The 17,986-nt window shown below is 40.9% G+C and overlaps 1 protein-coding gene across 1 annotated transcript in view; it reads right to left on the minus strand.

The window, feature by feature from the left end:
* Positions 1-1,482: 1,482 nt before the first annotated feature.
* The window catches only part of LOC129820829 (collagen alpha-2(V) chain-like), a 67,800-nt gene continuing 51,296 nt past the window's right edge, over positions 1,483-17,986 (minus strand). The window contains exons 25-53 of the mRNA XM_055877830.1: positions 17,831-17,884; positions 17,457-17,555; positions 17,300-17,353; positions 17,141-17,194; positions 16,933-16,986; positions 16,721-16,774; positions 16,379-16,423; positions 16,140-16,238; positions 15,919-16,026; positions 12,882-12,935; positions 12,391-12,444; positions 12,245-12,298; positions 12,079-12,132; positions 10,244-10,351; positions 10,093-10,146; positions 9,898-9,951; positions 9,524-9,685; positions 8,787-8,894; positions 8,578-8,685; positions 7,951-8,004; positions 7,690-7,797; positions 7,153-7,206; positions 6,729-6,836; positions 6,584-6,637; positions 6,373-6,480; positions 5,707-6,010; positions 5,248-5,429; positions 4,590-4,832; positions 1,483-3,957 (exon numbers count right to left, since the gene is read on the minus strand). Coding sequence (XP_055733805.1) covers positions 3,811-3,957; positions 4,590-4,832; positions 5,248-5,429; positions 5,707-6,010; positions 6,373-6,480; positions 6,584-6,637; positions 6,729-6,836; positions 7,153-7,206; positions 7,690-7,797; positions 7,951-8,004; positions 8,578-8,685; positions 8,787-8,894; positions 9,524-9,685; positions 9,898-9,951; positions 10,093-10,146; positions 10,244-10,351; positions 12,079-12,132; positions 12,245-12,298; positions 12,391-12,444; positions 12,882-12,935; positions 15,919-16,026; positions 16,140-16,238; positions 16,379-16,423; positions 16,721-16,774; positions 16,933-16,986; positions 17,141-17,194; positions 17,300-17,353; positions 17,457-17,555; positions 17,831-17,884 — 2,793 coding nt within the window. The 3' untranslated portion in view covers positions 1,483-3,810. The remainder of the gene's footprint in view (positions 3,958-4,589; positions 4,833-5,247; positions 5,430-5,706; positions 6,011-6,372; positions 6,481-6,583; positions 6,638-6,728; positions 6,837-7,152; positions 7,207-7,689; positions 7,798-7,950; positions 8,005-8,577; positions 8,686-8,786; positions 8,895-9,523; positions 9,686-9,897; positions 9,952-10,092; positions 10,147-10,243; positions 10,352-12,078; positions 12,133-12,244; positions 12,299-12,390; positions 12,445-12,881; positions 12,936-15,918; positions 16,027-16,139; positions 16,239-16,378; positions 16,424-16,720; positions 16,775-16,932; positions 16,987-17,140; positions 17,195-17,299; positions 17,354-17,456; positions 17,556-17,830; positions 17,885-17,986) is intronic.

Genomic DNA, 17,986 nt, shown 5'->3' on the forward strand with positions numbered 1-17,986 from the left:
TATCACATGATCCCAGTATATATACACCAGTTCTGAAAGGCCCCAGAGTCTGCAACATCACAAACCAAGGGGAACCAACAAGCAAGCGGCACCATGAAGACCAAGGAGCTCTACAAACATGTCAGGGACAATGTTGTGGAGAAGTACAGATCAGGGTTGGGTTATAAAAAAAGATCTGAAACTTTCAACATCCCACGGAGCACCATTAAATCCATTGTAAAAAATGGAAAGAATATGGGACCACAACAAACCTGCCAAGAGAGGGCCGCCCACCAGAACTCACAGACCAGGCAAAGAGGGCATTAATAAGACAGGCAACAAAAATAGCAAAGATAACCCTGAAGGAGCTGCAAAGCTCCACAGCGGAGATTGGAGTATCTGTCCATAGGACCACTTTAAGCTGTACACTCCAGGGAGATGTGGCCAGAAAAAAATAAGCAAACATGTTTGGTTTTTGCCAAAAGGCATGAGGGAGACTCCCCAAATATATGGAAGAAGGTACTCTGGTCAGATGAGACTAAAATTTAGCTTTTTGGCCATCAAGGAAAACGCTATGTCTGGCGCATACCCAACACCTCTCATCACCCCGAGAATACCATCCCCCACTGTGAAGCATGGTGGTGGCAGCATTATGCTTTGGGGATGTTTTTCATCAGCAGGAACTGGGAAACTGGTCAGAATTGATGGAATGATGTGTTGCGCTAAATACAGTGACATTTTTGAGGGAAACCCGTTTGTTTTCCAGAGATTTGAGACTGGGACGGAGGTTCACCTTCCGACAGGACAATGACCCTAAGCATACTGCTAAAGCAACACTCGAGTGGTTTAAGGGGAAACATTTAAATGTCTTGGAATGGCCTAGTCAAAGCCCAGACCTCAATGCAATTGAGAATCTGTGGTATGACTTAAAGATTGCTGTACACCAGCAGAACCCATCCTCCTTGAAGGAGCTGGAGCAGTTTTGCCTTGAAGAATTGGCAAAAATCCCAGTGGCTAGATATGCCAAGCTTATAAAGATACCCCATTAGACTTGCAGCAGTAATTGCTGCAGAAGGTGGCTCTACAAAGTATTGACTTTGAGGGGGTGAATAGTTATGCACACTCAAGTTTTTTTTTTTTGTCTTATTTCTTGTTTGTTTCACAATTTAAAAAAATGTTGCATCTTCAAAGTGGTAGACATGTTGTGTAAATCAAATTATATAAACACCCCAAAAATCTATTGTAATTCCAGGTTGTAAGACAACATAAAATAGGAAAAATGCCAAGGGGGATTAATACTTATGCAAGCCAGTGTAGATTCATTTTTGGAACCCGTCCATTGGTCCTAACCCTTTGAGATTATCCCTTCTGTGTGCCTACTGATAAAAGGGAATGAAATGGACTGTTCTAGTTGTAAACATGAAAGATGACCGGCTTCCAGCAACATTCAATACAAAAGTCTTACTAATAAACAAATTAGCTTTGAAATGAACACAGAACAAAGTCTTTTCAATATTTATTTCAGTTGATGAAACTGACTTGGTTCCAGGATAGAATATCCTATTGATCTGCCTCTGAGATGGTCATAGGCAATCAGACCAATCTACCAGAATATTTACAGTTTTGAAATATTTAATAAATACTGTCATTATGGAAAGTTTCCTAAAACAAAGGAATTAGAAAGTTGATTTAGGAAAAGCTAAACTAAAGAGAGACATAAATCAACATCACAATGGACATAATACATGTATAATTACAAAGCTAAATAAATGTTAAATTCACATGTAATATCCTTATACCTACGGCAATATTTCCTGTAAAAATGTATATATTTATCTGTGGAAACAAATTGCTTAGTAAATGCAGAAAGGCTCAGCTTTTCCCTACAAAGTAGAACCGTAGCTAATTAATATGACAAAAAAAAGAACTTTGGGGACAAGCGTTTTGTTTAATTTGTTGCATAGCAAAAAATACATGAAGCAAATAGGCTTCGTCTCAAAAAGCTGCTATAAAAGATGACTAAGAGAAAGTGACTTAAAGGGCTTACTGACATGCAGAAAAAACAACACACGTGTGTTAAAATGATCACGATTTAAAAGATAACATGTTAAAAGTATCAGGAATTACAAACATAACACACTCAAAGTGTTAAAATGACCAGCGCTAATTGAAAATAAATGCAATTATTTAAAAAGACAATCACCACACACTGTGTACGAGACATTGATTCCACCTCTCCATCTTTATTGGTAGTCCCTAACCCTGCCCTGCACTGTATATGGGAGAGGAGCACTTACAGACAGCAACAAACCTGTGAACAGGGTTACACATAATCATGGCATCCCAGTTTGTGGAGACGAGGTAGCTAACACTGAGGAATCGACAGGTAGCTAACACTGATAAATCCACTGGTATCTAACACTGAGGAATCAACAGTCTGGTTGGATCTTTAATTTGGATTCAATGGAGTCAGTTCAGATCTAGGATAACTTGGATACAGAAATCAGTTATTTCAAACTGTTTTTCAGTTCTGGAAAGAAAAGAACAATGTCATTTCCTCAATAGCACCATAAACGTTCAGTTTACATTGAAAACTGTTGTTGAATAAACATAAATGAAAGAAATTATGTAAAATATTAAGAGCTTAGGAGATCTCAGTGGTGGAATAAACCATTGTAGTTATATTATTTTATAAACTTGGTGGTTTGAGCCCTGAATGCTGATTGGCTATCAGATCATATACCACGGGTATGACAAAGCATTTCTTTTTACTGATCTAATTAGGGTTGGTAACCAGTTTATAATAGTAATAAGGCACCTTGGGGCGTACTGCCAAGAACAGCCCTTAGCCGTGGTATATAGGCCATATACCACACCCTTCCCCCGTGCCTTATTGCTAGTAGAATGGTGTTCTCATCTTACAAACAGCAGTTAATGACTATATATTTTTAAAGTATTCATATTGATCAAGGACATACGGCAGCTTTTCATCTTTTATGCATAATATCAAATAGAGTATCAATGGATTGGATCTTTGTACCATATAGATGAAATATCATGTTCTTATACCATGGCATTCGTTGAATACTCATTTCTAATTGGCTTGAAGGGCATTCTAGAGCGTGCATTATTTCTCTATTATGCACGGTATATCAGCACGGTAGAATTCAATGGCTTTAGTTCATTCTTACATGTTCTGTTTGAGCAGGTTTTGAAAGCAAAAGTCTAATTAAAAGAACTATTGGCATTGTTGAATTTGATTTTCATAATAACAAGCTAAGATTGATGGTTTGGTTAGCTAAACTAGCAGGTCTGTTTGTTTGGTTACCAAGGCAACAATTGTAGCTGTCTAGTAAACTTTCTGGCTACATCAATTAAACACATTTCAAGAGGTAAATGTGTTAAATTATAGCCTTGGTATAATAGGGATAATCAATTCTGAGCTATATGCGTTCTCTGGAAAATAATGCAACTCAGAGGAATGCTAGTTCCACTCCGCTAGACCATCATGGAACACACCTTCCACATCGTTCACTATTTTCCAGAGAACCCATAGCCCCTCGTTGATTATCCCTTGCATAATGTATTTGTCAAATGCAAGCAAAGTTTCTAAATGTTGCTTACTTGTTATTTGTTTCCCCAAACATTCATCTAACATACACAGGGCGAAAACATATCAACTACGATGGGGAATGGTTGGAAAGGCACAATAAATATCTTGCCACGAGGCGAGAATAGTCCGCAGTACTTGTATGTACAAGGCTGATTGTGTCAGCTGATAGTTCAAGAGTCTCAGGATTGTCTTCAATGCGTTCCTGTTGTTGTTGGAATTTAAAGGAAGCAAACAGGGCCAATATCGATACCAAACTCCTGATCTGAACCACCAATGTCCACAGGGGCCATATCCATGATGGGAAGTCTGGCTGTTTTCTGTGTCCTGTACTCAAACACGGTCTTGCCCCAGTTACCATTGGATTGCTGTAAAGAGAAAGAAATGGGAAAGGATCAGTAAGACTTCAGTAAGTCAATGTTTTCAGCGACGACCCCGATTTAAACATTTCAGGACCCAGACTGAAACGGACCCAAAACGTCCACAGAATAGAATTGAATTAAGCAATAAGGCACGAGGGGGTGTGGTATATGTCCAATATACTACGGCTAAGGGATTTTCTTTATGCATGACGCAACGCAGAGTGCCTGGATACAGCCCTGAGCCGTTGTATCTTGAATGTACGCTTGTTTATTGCATGTGTAGCTCTGTGTTGTTGTTTGTGTTGCACTGCTTTGCTTTATCTTGGCCAGGTCGCAGTTGTAAATGAGAACTTGTTCTCAACTAGCTTACCTTGTTAAATAAAAGTGAAATAAATAAAGATAAAAGTATATTGGCCATATACCACAAACCTCTGAGGTGCCTTATTGCTATTATAAACTGGCTACCAATGTAATTAGAGCAGTAAAAATACATGTTTTGTAATACCTGTGGTATATGGTCTGATATACCATGGCTGTCAGCCAATCAGCATTCAGGGCTTGACCCACCCAGTTTATTATATATATATATATATATATATATATATATATATACTGTATAATATAATAGTATTACTCACTCCACAACTGTCCTCCACCACGGTGTATCTGAAGCGGCTGTTTCCCTCTGCTTTGAGCTCCAGGTCATTGGACCCCTTGAGGATGACAGCTTTCTTCAGGTTCCCAGTCGACTCGTCCTTGTAGCCCACTGTGTTCTTGCAGTGGTAGGTGATGGTCTGAGAAGCCTCTTTGGAGAGCAGACGAATGAACGTCATCTGAACCGTGACAGAGTTGGCCGGCTGGTCTTTGTTACCGTAGGTGAACTGCGAGTACACAAAAAGAGAAAACAAACAAGTTGGAAAATTGGCACCATTTGACGAACTCACTTTTTAGATTAAACTCCAATATGATGTTATCAACAGTTATCAGTAATGTCGTTTTTTTATCTATGTACAGGTAACATTTACATAGCAAATATTACCAGTGATGGTAAAATGTGTGTCTGTTGCCATATTTATAAAACTTTCACCCGTGGTCAGTCTTGCTATATAAGTATTTTCCCTCAGCAATACCCCACTACCATATAAAATACTTGCATCCTATTATTAGGGGTAGAATTGGGTAGGAATACATAGGAGCACAATTCCCTCATTTTGAATGTCCAGTGATCCTGGAGTTGTTTTCCAACCCGAATTATAGAAGAATATGAGTATTACAGGGTAGAAACATTGTTCTTACTTGCTGTCCTCTATTGATGTCCGCTCCAAACCACACAGGCTTATTCCTTGAGGTGCTCCACCACACTTTGCGAGGTATGCTGGCAGGATTGGCCGAGATGCAAGTCTCTCCCGTCTCCATATTACAATGTACTTTGATAGCATCCTCTGAGCTTCCTTGGTTTGGATCGACCCAGTATTCACCTGGAACAGAGAAGGAGAACATTGTCCCACAATTGTCACATTCAAAAATAAATAGCAAATATTTACTCATGAATCAGATCCCATCTGCCAGACTATTGGCTACTTTCACATGGGAGATATTTCAAATGTGAGTTAGAAAACATGGCATCTTCAGGGGTAGAAGTACTGCCACAATAAGATTGAGACATGGTCTGAATACCTAATAACTACAAAAAAAACACCTTAATGATGATTTTTGATGTTTAGTACATCCCACCTCATGGAAACAACAACTTACCGCTTTTCTTCAGTGGGTAGCACTGCTTCAAGTCCTCACAGGTCCTAGCCGGGTGCTTCCTGCTGCCGTCGGGACTTTTCATGCTGTCGATTTGGCTGCTGAGGGCCTTCAGAGTGGCCTGGACACCTGGGTCCAGCTGCTGGGTGGCATTGCTGTTGGGCAAAGCCTCATCCTCATTGAATTCGGGAGGGGGAAGGGGGCTGCCATCGTAGTCTTGCATGGCGCCAAACAGGTCATCCATGGCAGCTGTGGGGGGGCCGGGAGGGCCAGGGAGACCAGTGGGGCCTGGTTCTCCAGGAGGTCCCTGGAAACCACAGAGTAATGGTAAGTAATAGTGTTTTATTTAAGTGTGAACAAATTAGGTGTCTTAACATTGTGCCAAATGATCATGATGTTTATGTAGTCTTCCCAGATATTTTTTATATCAGTGTACAGATCTGCTATCTTAATTTGATCTCAAATTCTAATGTATTCAAGGTTTAAAAGGGTTTCTAAAAGGTGTAATTTCCACCTAAAAATGTCAGCCATGAACTGCCCGAACGAAAAATGTATCAACCCTGACAAAAATGTCCATCAATGATATAATGATTTTCCTGCCCGTGAGAAACTGGTCAAATTAAGATAGAGCATGTTATGATAGGTGAAATGACCCTCATCTCAACATGCCTCAGGTCCGATTTCGCCGCTAATTCCACGTGTTCCAGGAGGTCCCATTGGTCCAGGCTGGCCGATGTACCCTTCTTTTCCTGGTGGTCCAACTGGTCCAGAGGGTCCCTATCATAACATACCATATTAAAGATACATTTTAATGAGTCATGAAATACAACATGGTTAACAACATGGAATATCAAAGAAGAGTGTCCTGTATGGTACGTACTCTTTGTCCACTTGGTCCGACGATTCCTGATGCTCCCTGCTCTCCTGTTGTACCCTATAAAAATAAATACAAAATGTAATATCAAGACAGATAGTACTTTAATGGGTATATAATTACAGATACTGTATGTATTGATTTGACGTACCGGTGGTCCGGGTAAACCTTGTAAACCGGTGAATCCCCGGTGTCCCTTCTGTCCTCTGTCTCCGCGGTCTCCCAGGTCACCCTTATCACCTCTGGGTCCTTGTGGTCCCTGTTGTTGCGGAGGACACCGTGCAGTCACATTTTTATGGGAAGTCCAATGAAAAAACAAGAAAGCTAATTTCTGTTTGTGATTGTGTCGTCATACAAATATGACGACACGTATGTTCTCACATGAGTCTAGTAGTTTTACCCATCACATACTGGGTTATCATTTCTGTGAATCCTCGCAGGAAAATCAAATGACTGGGATTTCTATTAGGATATCGAATACACGTTTAAGATAAATTGGTGGTATAGTCATTCAAGTCAAATGAAGTGATAACCTTAGTCTTTTTAAATTATGCATCTGTTGATGATGGTCTTACCGTTAACCCTCTCTTTCCTGTTGAACCGGGGGGACCATTTGGTCCTCTGGAACCCTGTGTTTGAATAAGACCACAGCATGACTCAGTCAGATACTGTATATTAGTAACTGGCTTCAAATGCCTTCTGTTTAATTTTTCTGTATTTAAAATTGTGTGGATACCATTATTTACAATTTTTTATGTATTGATTTTTATAGATTTTTCTATTTATTTTTTGTATTATTATAATTTATTAGTCTTCAACATTTTTTCACTCTTTATGCGATGCAAACTGCAGAGAACGCCAGAAGAAGAATTATCACTGAATTATCCCAGTGAATTATTGTAATGTTTGTTCATGTGTCAATTAATCCCATAAGGGATGGTTTGACAACTGGCAATTAGACACGAAAATAAAATGTCATTCATTTCATTTCATTCATTCAGTAATATGTACACATTACCATGACCCTTTCCTTTCCCCATCTTATCTCATCATGGGATGCTCATGAATTGACAGGGAAAGTCCAACGTTAATGAAAAGGGCATATTACGTACAGCGTCTCCTCTCTTTCCAGAACCCCCGGTGGCACCAACTGGACCCGGAGTTCCAGGTTGTCCCGGGGTCCCGATCAGTCCCTCTGGACCATGGTCCCCTCTCTCTCCCTGTGGAAGTCATCAGAACCATTTCATTGCCACGCCTAAAAAGGTTGAAAATAATTTGTCTTGCTGTTACAACACAGTTGGTCAAGCACAATAAACAATAGGAGACATTCTGGACACAGTTTTGAAAATGAAAAGTGTTCAGCTCTTTCCTACCCTTTGACCAATGACTCCAACTTTGCCTGGAGGCCCATCAGATCCAGCAGGACCCTGGAGCAAAATAAATATTGTGATTAACTACGGTATTCTGCATACATTCCATACAAGAGAAGTTATGCTTCTTTAGAGCTCTGGAGAGCTCTGCTTTGTTTTTGCCCATTTACCATCGTTCACACCCTCCTGACGCCGTAGCCCAACCCATCTCTTTAAGAATTCACATGTAAAGGCATGAGTCAGCATTGCATCGCCCTCCAGGAAGTAGTTTCTCTATTCACCCCCTCCATTATCTCAGCCAATCATGGAGACTGCCTTTGTTCCCCTATACTGTAGCTCAGTGTTTTCTTCTTGGTTAAACTAGGCTCATAATTTATCATTTTTATTAATATTTACTGCTCCAATTAGGTTTCTAATTAAGGCACATGAAAGTTCATATGTTCAAGAAGTTATTTATGCTAAAAATGTAATACAAAATATATAAGTATATATCTATTATTTTTTTTATTTCGGTCCTACTGTGAAGTAGGAAATAGGGTGAAATGCCTACGATCCTGACGATCCGGACACAAATGGTGACTTGTGAAGTAAAGAGTTTTGTTAACACAAAAAGTGTAAGGGTCAACTTACATCGGGACCAGGATCGCCACGGGGTCCGTTGGCACCAGGAGAACCGACCGGGCCAGAGGGGCCTTTGTCTCCCCCAGGTCCTGCAGTCCCCTGTTTCCCTGGAGGACCCTACAAACACCACAGGGGCATTGGAACCATGAGGGGAACTGTAACATGCAATGTAGAAGCAGTTCATATTGTGGTCACGTGTGATCCAAATCAATACACACCCCTGGTCCTGGAAGTCCCAGCATTCCACGCTCTCCCCTCTGACCAGGAAGACCCACAATGCCTCTCTGTCCTGTTGTTCCTGCGGGACCTGGAGGCCCATCAGGACCCTGCGGAAACAAATCCAGTTGGAGTTTACCCTGACTGGTTATTGTGCTGTACCAGGGTTGTGGTCAGTCCAATTCAACACGACTCAAACTTGTAATTCAGTTCATGAATTGGATGTTTCCTGATATTTTGGTTATTAATAATTTTTCTTATTTCAATGTGGATAAATTGTATTATACAGCAATGTGTTAATTAAGAATTAAAGCACGAGGGGGTGTGGTATATGGCCAATATTCCACGGCTAAGGGCTTTTCGTAGGCATGACGCAACGTGGAGACAGCCCTTAGCTGTGGTATATTGGTCATATTCTACAAACCTCCAAAGGTGCCTTATTACTATTATAAACTGGTTACCAACGTAATTAGAGCTATAGAAAATACATGTTTTGTCATACCCGTGGTAGACGGTCTGATATACCACGGCTGTCAGCCAATCAGCATTCAGGGCTCGAACCACCCAGTTTACAATGTCCAATCAATTCCTGAGGTTTACATTTTTGTTCTAGCCCTGTATGAATACACCCAATTTAACTTATCAAGGGCTTAGTGATGTGCATCCCCTGAGATTATCCCAGATACTGAGATTCTCCCAGGAACCGATTCAGAAACGTGGCTATTCATTGATAGTTTACCGTGGGTCCGTCCTCCCCAGAGTCTCCCTTGTCTCCTGGGCCTCCGGCTGGTCCTGGGGGGCCTCTTTCTCCTTGTCTTCCAGGGGATCCGTTCTCTCCACGAAGGCCAGGAGGACCCTCCTTCCCTGGGGGACCAAGGGGTCCGGCCTCTCCAATGGGACCCTGTCACAAACATAATTTGTTGTTATTTTGTTGTTATTTTTGTTATTGTTGTTTATCTCTCTGAGAATAATGTGAAATGCATTCACAATAGCTGGTAAGTGGTTATCATTAAAGTATTCAATTCCAGTGGCATATTGAAATGATAGCTGATGGCTACTTCCGAATTGGTACATTTAATCAATCTAACCAAAAGTGGTTTGGTGATTACTTACAGTTGAGCCTGGTGGTCCAACCCTGCCTGCAGATCCAGGAAAACCAGTGGGGCCCTACGAGTGAAAAGATGAGAAGATCCACATGATTACTGTTCATTACATGTTTATATACTCTCTGAACTGTATGTTGCATTACCTGGACACAATCATGTCAAAGTCCCCAGAGACTGATCAAAATGTAAAACATGAACTTACAGGTGCACCCTGGGTTCCTCTGCCGCCCTTCAGTCCAGCCACACCAACAATACCCTACGGAGAGATGAAGATTGTTGTATGAGATTGTCCCTCCTGATCTGTTGTCTATGTGAGACAATGTAGCACAAGAGAATGTGACATGTTAACTCACAGGAGGTCCGTGGGATCCAGATAAGCCCTGAGGCCCTGGAGAACCAGCGTCACCCTTCTGACCTGGCTCTCCGAGCTCCCCCTTGACTCCTGGTTGCCCATCAGGACCCTGTATGAGGATAATAAGAAAATAAGCATAAGAGCTGGAAACATCCCAAAGGCACTACTTTTTTTATGAGACGACACAAAAGGAGGTCTAATAATATGCTAATATACAAGGGGTGGGTCTAATCCTGGAGTCCACCTGTGGTAAATTCAATTGATTGGACATGATTTGGAAAGGCACACACGTGTTTATATAAGGGCCCACAGTTGACAGTGCATGTCAGAGCAAAGACCAAGCAATGAGGTTGAAGGAATTGTCCATAGAGCTCCGAGACAGGATTTTGTCAAGGCACAGATCTGGGGAAGGGTACCAAAAAATGTCTGCAGCATTGAAGAACCCCAAGAACACAGTGGCCTCCATCATTTCTTAAATAGAAAAAGTTTGGAACCACTAAGACTCCTAAAGCTGTCCGCCTGCCCATCTGAGCAATCGGGGTAGAAGGGCCTTGGTCAGGGAGGTAACCAAAAACCCAATGGTCAACCCAGAAGGAAAGCCATCTCTGCAGCACTCCATAAATCAGGCCTTTTTCACCTGTATTTTACTAGGCAAGTCAGTTAAGAACAAATTCTTATTTTCAATAACAGCCTCGGGAGTGGGTTGATAGATAGATTTTTACCTTGTCAGCTCAGGGATTCAATCTTGCAACCTTTTGGTTACAAGTTCAACGCTCTAAACACTAGGCTACCTCTCGCCTTTATGGTAGAGTGGCCAGACGGAAGCCACTCCTCAGGAAAAGGCACATGACAGCCCGCTTGGGCTTTCCAAAAAGGCACCTAAAGGACTCTCAGACCACGAGAAACAAGATTTTTTGGTCTGATGAAACCAAGATTTAGCTCATTGGCATGAATGCAAGCATCGTCTGGAGGAAACCTGGCACCATCCCTATGGTGAAGCATGGTGTTGGCAGCGGCAGGGACTGGGAGACTAGTCAGGACTGAGGGAAAGATGAACTGAGCAAAGTACAGGGAGATCCTTGATGAAAACCTGCTCCAGAGCACTCATGACCTCAGACTGGGGCAAAGGTTCACTTTCCAACCGGACAACGACCCTGAACACACAGTCAAGACAACGCAGGAGTGGCTTTGGGACAAGTCTCTGAATGTCCTTGTGTGAACCAGCCAGAGCTCAAACTTGAACCTGATCGAACATCTCTGGAGAGATCTGAAAATAGCTGTGCAGCGAAGCTCCCCATCCAACCTGACAGAGCTGGAGAGGATCCTCAGAGAAGAATGGGAGAAACTCCCAAAATGCAGGTGTGCCAAGCTTGTAGCGTCATACCCAAGAAGACTCGAGGCTGTAATTGCTGCCAAAGGTGCTTCAACAAAGGACTGAGTAAAGGGTCTGAATACTTATGTAAATGTGATATTTCAGTTTTCAAAAATGTCTAAATACTATTTTTTTCTTTGTTGTTATAGTGTATTGTGTGTTGATTGATGATGGAAAATAACACTTTAATACATTTTTTAAATAATTTTAGAATAATAAGAAAGAAAATGTGGAAAAAGTTAAGGGGTCTGAATATTTTCTGAATGCGCTGTATGATATACAGTACGACATGAATTATTATAATCGCGTTATTTACATCTGTAAATGAAAAGCGCTCTATAAATGTCATGTGTTATTAGTAGTAGTAGTAGTAGTATTAATATTCGTATTAGTATGATGCTAAGACAATCAATTGAATGTCATGTCGTAGGCATCTTGGGTTACAGTAATTAAGAAGGACTTACGGGTGGCCCACCAAACCCAACAGGACCAATAGGACCAGGTTCACCACGGTTTCCCTGGTGGAACAGAATACAAACAGATCATTATGCCATAACAGCTGATATGATCATTTCCCAGGTAAATGTGTCACTGTATGGTTTTATACTGAATGTAAAGTTGTCCACTCACAGGCATCGCTCTTGATCCATGAGGTCCGGGAGGGCCTTTAGGTCCAGCTTCTCCCTGCAATTACAACAAGTTCCAGTTGTTCTAGTGTCACAACAAAAATATTAGCTAAATAAATTTTTCTAGCTTTTGGAAAAATGTGTCTTTACCTTTTCACCGCTGGGTCCATGGGGTCCGGGTGGGCCGAGAGGACCAGGAAGACCCTGTGGTGAGAAAAGGTCTTGTTAGAGGAAATATATTCATCCATTTTGTGACTTTGTGCAATTAAATGAGCAGACATATTTCTCTGACAGAACATGCAGCTTCATGTTTCCGAGCTGACTCCTACTGTAATATTCCACTGTAGAATAACTAATCCCTTATAAAGAAGTGTCTGTTGCTGTTTTACAACCCTACAGTACAGATCACTTTTCCTGTTCTGACACAATCACTGCATGCTAGCATGGCTCGCCAACTGTTTGAATAAGCTGGGTAAGCACCTGGGGGTACTGTAGCACCTTTCAAATAAGAACATCTGCTATCTGTCTTCACATGATCAAAGCACAAAACTATTTGTTTTAGGCCAAAATAAGAAGTAACACAATGCCTCTTTGTGTTGCATCAAAGCGAAAGATAAAATGCACGTGTAAATTTGACTTACTCTTGCGCCATCATTTCCAGGTGTACCTTCTGATCCCTTCTCTCCACCGGTTCCCTACAATGATGGAGAATGTCACATGTCACAATCAGATAAATAATACTATTCTTATGTTATCATAATGATTTAATTGTTTACTTTGCCCACTTTTAACTACCACCATCTACTGTACTCTTCCAAGGGTCCACACAAATCACAGTAGAAAACAATCATACACATTCAGTAGACAGAAACAAGGATACGCAGACGGCTATACACCGTCTCCCTAGACAAGATATTATAAGATAAGGAGATGAATACACCGTCTCCCTAGACAAGATATTATAAGATAAGGAGATGAACACACCGTCTCCCTAGACAAGATATTATAAGATAAGGAGATGAACACACCGTCTCCCTAGACAGGATATTATAAGATAAGGAGATGAACACACCGTCTCCCTAGACAGGATATTATAAGATAAGGAGATGAATACACCGTCTCCCTAGACAGGATATTATAATATCAGGATGTGAATACACCGTCTCCCTAGACAGGATATTATAAGATGAGGAGATGAATACACCGTCTCCCTAGACAGGATATTATAAGATAAGGAGATGAATACACCGTCTCCCTAGACAGGATATTATAATATCAGGATGTGAATACACCGTCTCCCTAGACAGGATATTATAATATCAGGATGTGAATACACCGTTTCCCTAGACAGGATATTATAAGATGAGGAGATGAATACACCGTCTCCCTAGACAGGATATTATAAGATAAGGAGATGAATACACCATCTCCCTAGACAGGATATTATAAGATAATGAGATGAATACACTGTCTACCTAGACAGGATATTATAAGATAATGAGATGAATACACCGTCTCCCTAGACAGGATATTATAAGATAATGAGATGAATACACCGTCTACCTAGACAGGATATTATAAGATAATGAGATGAATACATCGTCTACCTAGACAGGATATTGTTATATAATGAGATGAACACACCATCTCCCTAGACAGGATATTGTTATATAAGGAGAAGAATACACCGTCTCCCTAGACAGGATATAATAATATTAGGTAGTTGAATACACCGTCTCCCTAGACAGAATACTGTAAGATGAGGAGATGAATACACCGTCTCCCTAGACAGGATATTATAAGATAAGGAGATGAATACACCGTCTCCCTAGACAGGATATTATAAGATAAGGAGATGAATACACCGTCTCCCTAGACAGGATATTATAAGATAATGAGATGAATACACCGTCTCCCTAGACAGGATATTATAAGATAAGGAGATGAATACACCGTCTCCCTAGACAGGATATTATAAGATAAGGAGATGAATACACCGTCTCCCTAGACAGGATATTATAAGATAAGGAGATGAACACACCGTCTCCCTAGACAGGATATTATAATATCAGGATGTGAATACACCGTCTCCCTAGACAGGATATTATAAGATGAGGAGATGAATACACCGTCTCCCTAGACAGGATATTATAAGATAAGGAGATGAATACACCATCTCCCTAGACAGGATATTATAAGATAATGAGATGAATACACCGTCTACCTAGACAGGATATTATAAGATAATGAGAAGAATACACCGTCTACCTAGACAGGATATTATAAGTTAAGGAGATGAACACACCGTCTCCCTAGACAGGATATTATAAGATAATGAGATGAATACACCGACTACCTAGACAGGATATTATAAGATAATGAGATGAATACACCGTCTACCTAGACAGGATATTATAAGATAATGAGATGAATACACCGTCTACCTAGACAGGATATTGTTATACAATGAGATGAACACACCGTCTCCCTAGACAGGATATTATAAGATAAGGAGATGAATACACCGTCTCCCTAGACAGGATATTATAAGATAATGAGATGAATACACCGTCTACCTAGACAGGATATTATAAGATAATGAGATGAATACACCGTCTACCTAGACAGGATATTATAATATAAGGAGATGAATATACCATCTCCCTAGACAGGATATTATAAGATAATGAGATGAATACACCGTCTACCTAGACATGATATTGTTATATAATGAGATGAACACACCATCTCCCTAGACAGGATATTGTTATATAAGGAGAAGAATACACCGTCTCCCTAGACAGGATATAATAATATTAGGTAGTTGAATACACCGTCTCCCTAGACAGAATACACTGTAAGATGAGGAGATGAATACACCGTCTCCCTAGACAGGATATTGTAATATCAGGATATGAATACACTGTCTCCCTAGACAGGATACTGTAAGATGAGGAGATGAATACACTGTCTCCCTAGCCAGGATATTGTAATATCAGGATGTGAATACACCGTCTCCCTAGACAGGATATTATAAGATGAGGAGATGAATACACCATCTCCCTAGACAGGATATTATAAGAGAAGGAGATGAATACACCGTCTCCCTAGACAGGATATTATAAGATAAGGAGATGAATACACCGTCTCCCTAGACAGGATATTATAAGATAAGGAGATGAATACACCGTCTACCTAGACAGGATATTATAAGATAAGGAGATGAATACACCGTCTCCCTAGACAAGATATTATAAGATAATGAGATGAATACACCGTCTCCCTAGACAAGATATTGTAAGATAAGGAGATGAATACACCATCTCCCTAGACAGGATATTATAAGATAATGAGATGAACACACCATCTCCCTAGACAGGATATTATAAGATAATGAGATGAATACACCGTCTACCTAGACAGGATATTATAAGATAAGGAGATGAATACACCATCTCCCTAGACAGGATATTATAAGATAATGAGATGAATACACCGTCTACCTAGACAGGATATTATAAGATAAGGAGATGAATACACCGACTCCCTAGACAGGATATTATAAGATAAGGAGATGAACACACCGTCTCCCTAGACAGGATATTATAAGATAATGAGATGAATACACCGTCTCCCTAGACAAGATATTGTAAGATATGGTAGTGAGTGAATACTTACTCTGTCACCTTTAGGCCCAGGAGGACCAGAGATCCCTCTCTCACCAGGCATCCCCTGAAGACCAGGAGGTCCTAGGTCACCAATTCCACCGTGAGGACCAGGACTACCCTTTGGGGAAAAAAGCAATGGGATCAGTTTCATATTTGCTGCTTCAAAGATCCAAAACACATAATCCTCCATTGAGGTTCCACATTACATCTCTATGCATGGACAACAAATACCTTTGGTCCATCGGGTCCTGGTGCTCCGGGGATTCCTTTGGGTCCAGCTAAACCGTGAGGTCCGAGTTCTCCTCTCTCTCCTGGGATTCCACGTTCTCCCTGTTTAAACACAAAACAGGTTTCAGTCACACAACAGACACATATAATGTATATGTGTGTCTGGTGCAATACTGCATGGTATATACAGTATGTTCAATATATTCCAACATATATTTATATTAGTAAGATGGTAAACGTACCCTTGGTCCAATTTGACCCACAGCACCTCCTTCTCCGGGGATACCCTAAACAAGACAAATAAAGTCAATCTAAAATGTCATGATATCATACAATGAGGATTGCATCCCATAAAACAGAGGAGCTATTTATCTTATTAGGTATATACTTCAGCTAACTCAGACTGTGCAAGTGCTCAGTTACTAGAGCATGGAACTTGCAACGTCAGGATTGTGGTTTCGATTCCCTCTGGGGTCAACTATGCATAAAATGTATGCATGCTTGACTGTAAATCACTTTGGATAAAAAAAAGTCTGGTAAATGCCATATACTGTATAAGATATTATATTATTCATCAAACTCACCAGATCACCTGGTTTTCCTGACTCTCCAGGGGGGCCTGGTGGTCCAGGTAATCCCTGAAACACAACAGCATATACACTTCAGATGACAACAACAGTGCACAGTTGGTTCAATCCCATATAAGTGACAAGCTTTGTTGACACTTTCAGTAATCAGCCGATGCTAGCTAGTTCACCGTTCTTAATGCCATTGGTAAAAATGTATGATAACCCACCTGGAAGCCGTTCACACCGGGAGGTCCCTGTTCTCCTCTGTCACCAGCAACACCCTTCAGACAAACAGTTTACAGAACATTTTCACTCAATTGTTCATCAAGATAAGTATATTGTGATACAGCATACTTTGAAATGAGATTGGTAATGTCTATACCACAATGCTACTATATAGGAGTCATAATAATCAGAGACAAACAGGTGACTTACCGGAGGTCCAGCGGGACCTGCAGGGCCAACCTCCCCGTCTTTCCCAGGAGGACCCTAGACAGGAAGTCATCATTAGTGATCGTCCTCATAAACACAATTGTTTCTGTAGACACGTACGAAGACAGAAGTAATTTAGTGCTCATTGACAAAGACACTCACTCTTTGTCCTGCCACTCCCGGAGATCCTTGTTCACCTGTTTTCCCTGGATCTCCCTTTGGGTTGAAAGACAAGGGGTCATTCAAGAGGTCATGAGGAGATAGGACAAGTTTGATAGCAAGACATGCTGAGAAGATTAGAACTTTCAAAGTTCCTTACGTTAAAGCCCTTTGGTCCAGGTGTTCCCATGGTTCCTGCAGGACCTCTGGTTCCAATAGATCCTGCTGGTCCTGGGCGGCCATCTTCTCCTGCTGGGCCCTTCAGACAGAGGACACAAACACAATTCTTACCTCTGGCTGTTCATTCAGTGTTATGACATTTGACGCCAATGGTCAAAAAGAGGTGCTGTCCACTCACTGATCGCCTGACAAATAGACCCTGTCGCTCTAAAGCTTGTTGGTATATCAGTGAAATAATTGATTTAAGAACACTTGTTGGAGCTGTGACAATCACTTTCTCTGCAGTTAAAAAAAAAAGTTGAATGTGTTGGATGTGTGTAAAGACTCTTTTTTTCCAACTATGGTCAACCTTACCAGTGGTCCTGGCTTGCCCTCGGCTCCCTGGACTCCTGGGGTACCTGTCAGACCCTATAAAACAACAGACAAGGTAATGAGCTTCAGAAACAAAGATCCACAGTTTGTGGTAGACCAAGACAGATTCCCATCAGCATCGTTTGGGTTTTTGAGATA

This window comes from Salvelinus fontinalis, chromosome 23 (genome assembly GCF_029448725.1).
Source record: "Salvelinus fontinalis isolate EN_2023a chromosome 23, ASM2944872v1, whole genome shotgun sequence".
Taxonomy (NCBI): Eukaryota; Metazoa; Chordata; class Actinopteri; order Salmoniformes; family Salmonidae; genus Salvelinus; species Salvelinus fontinalis.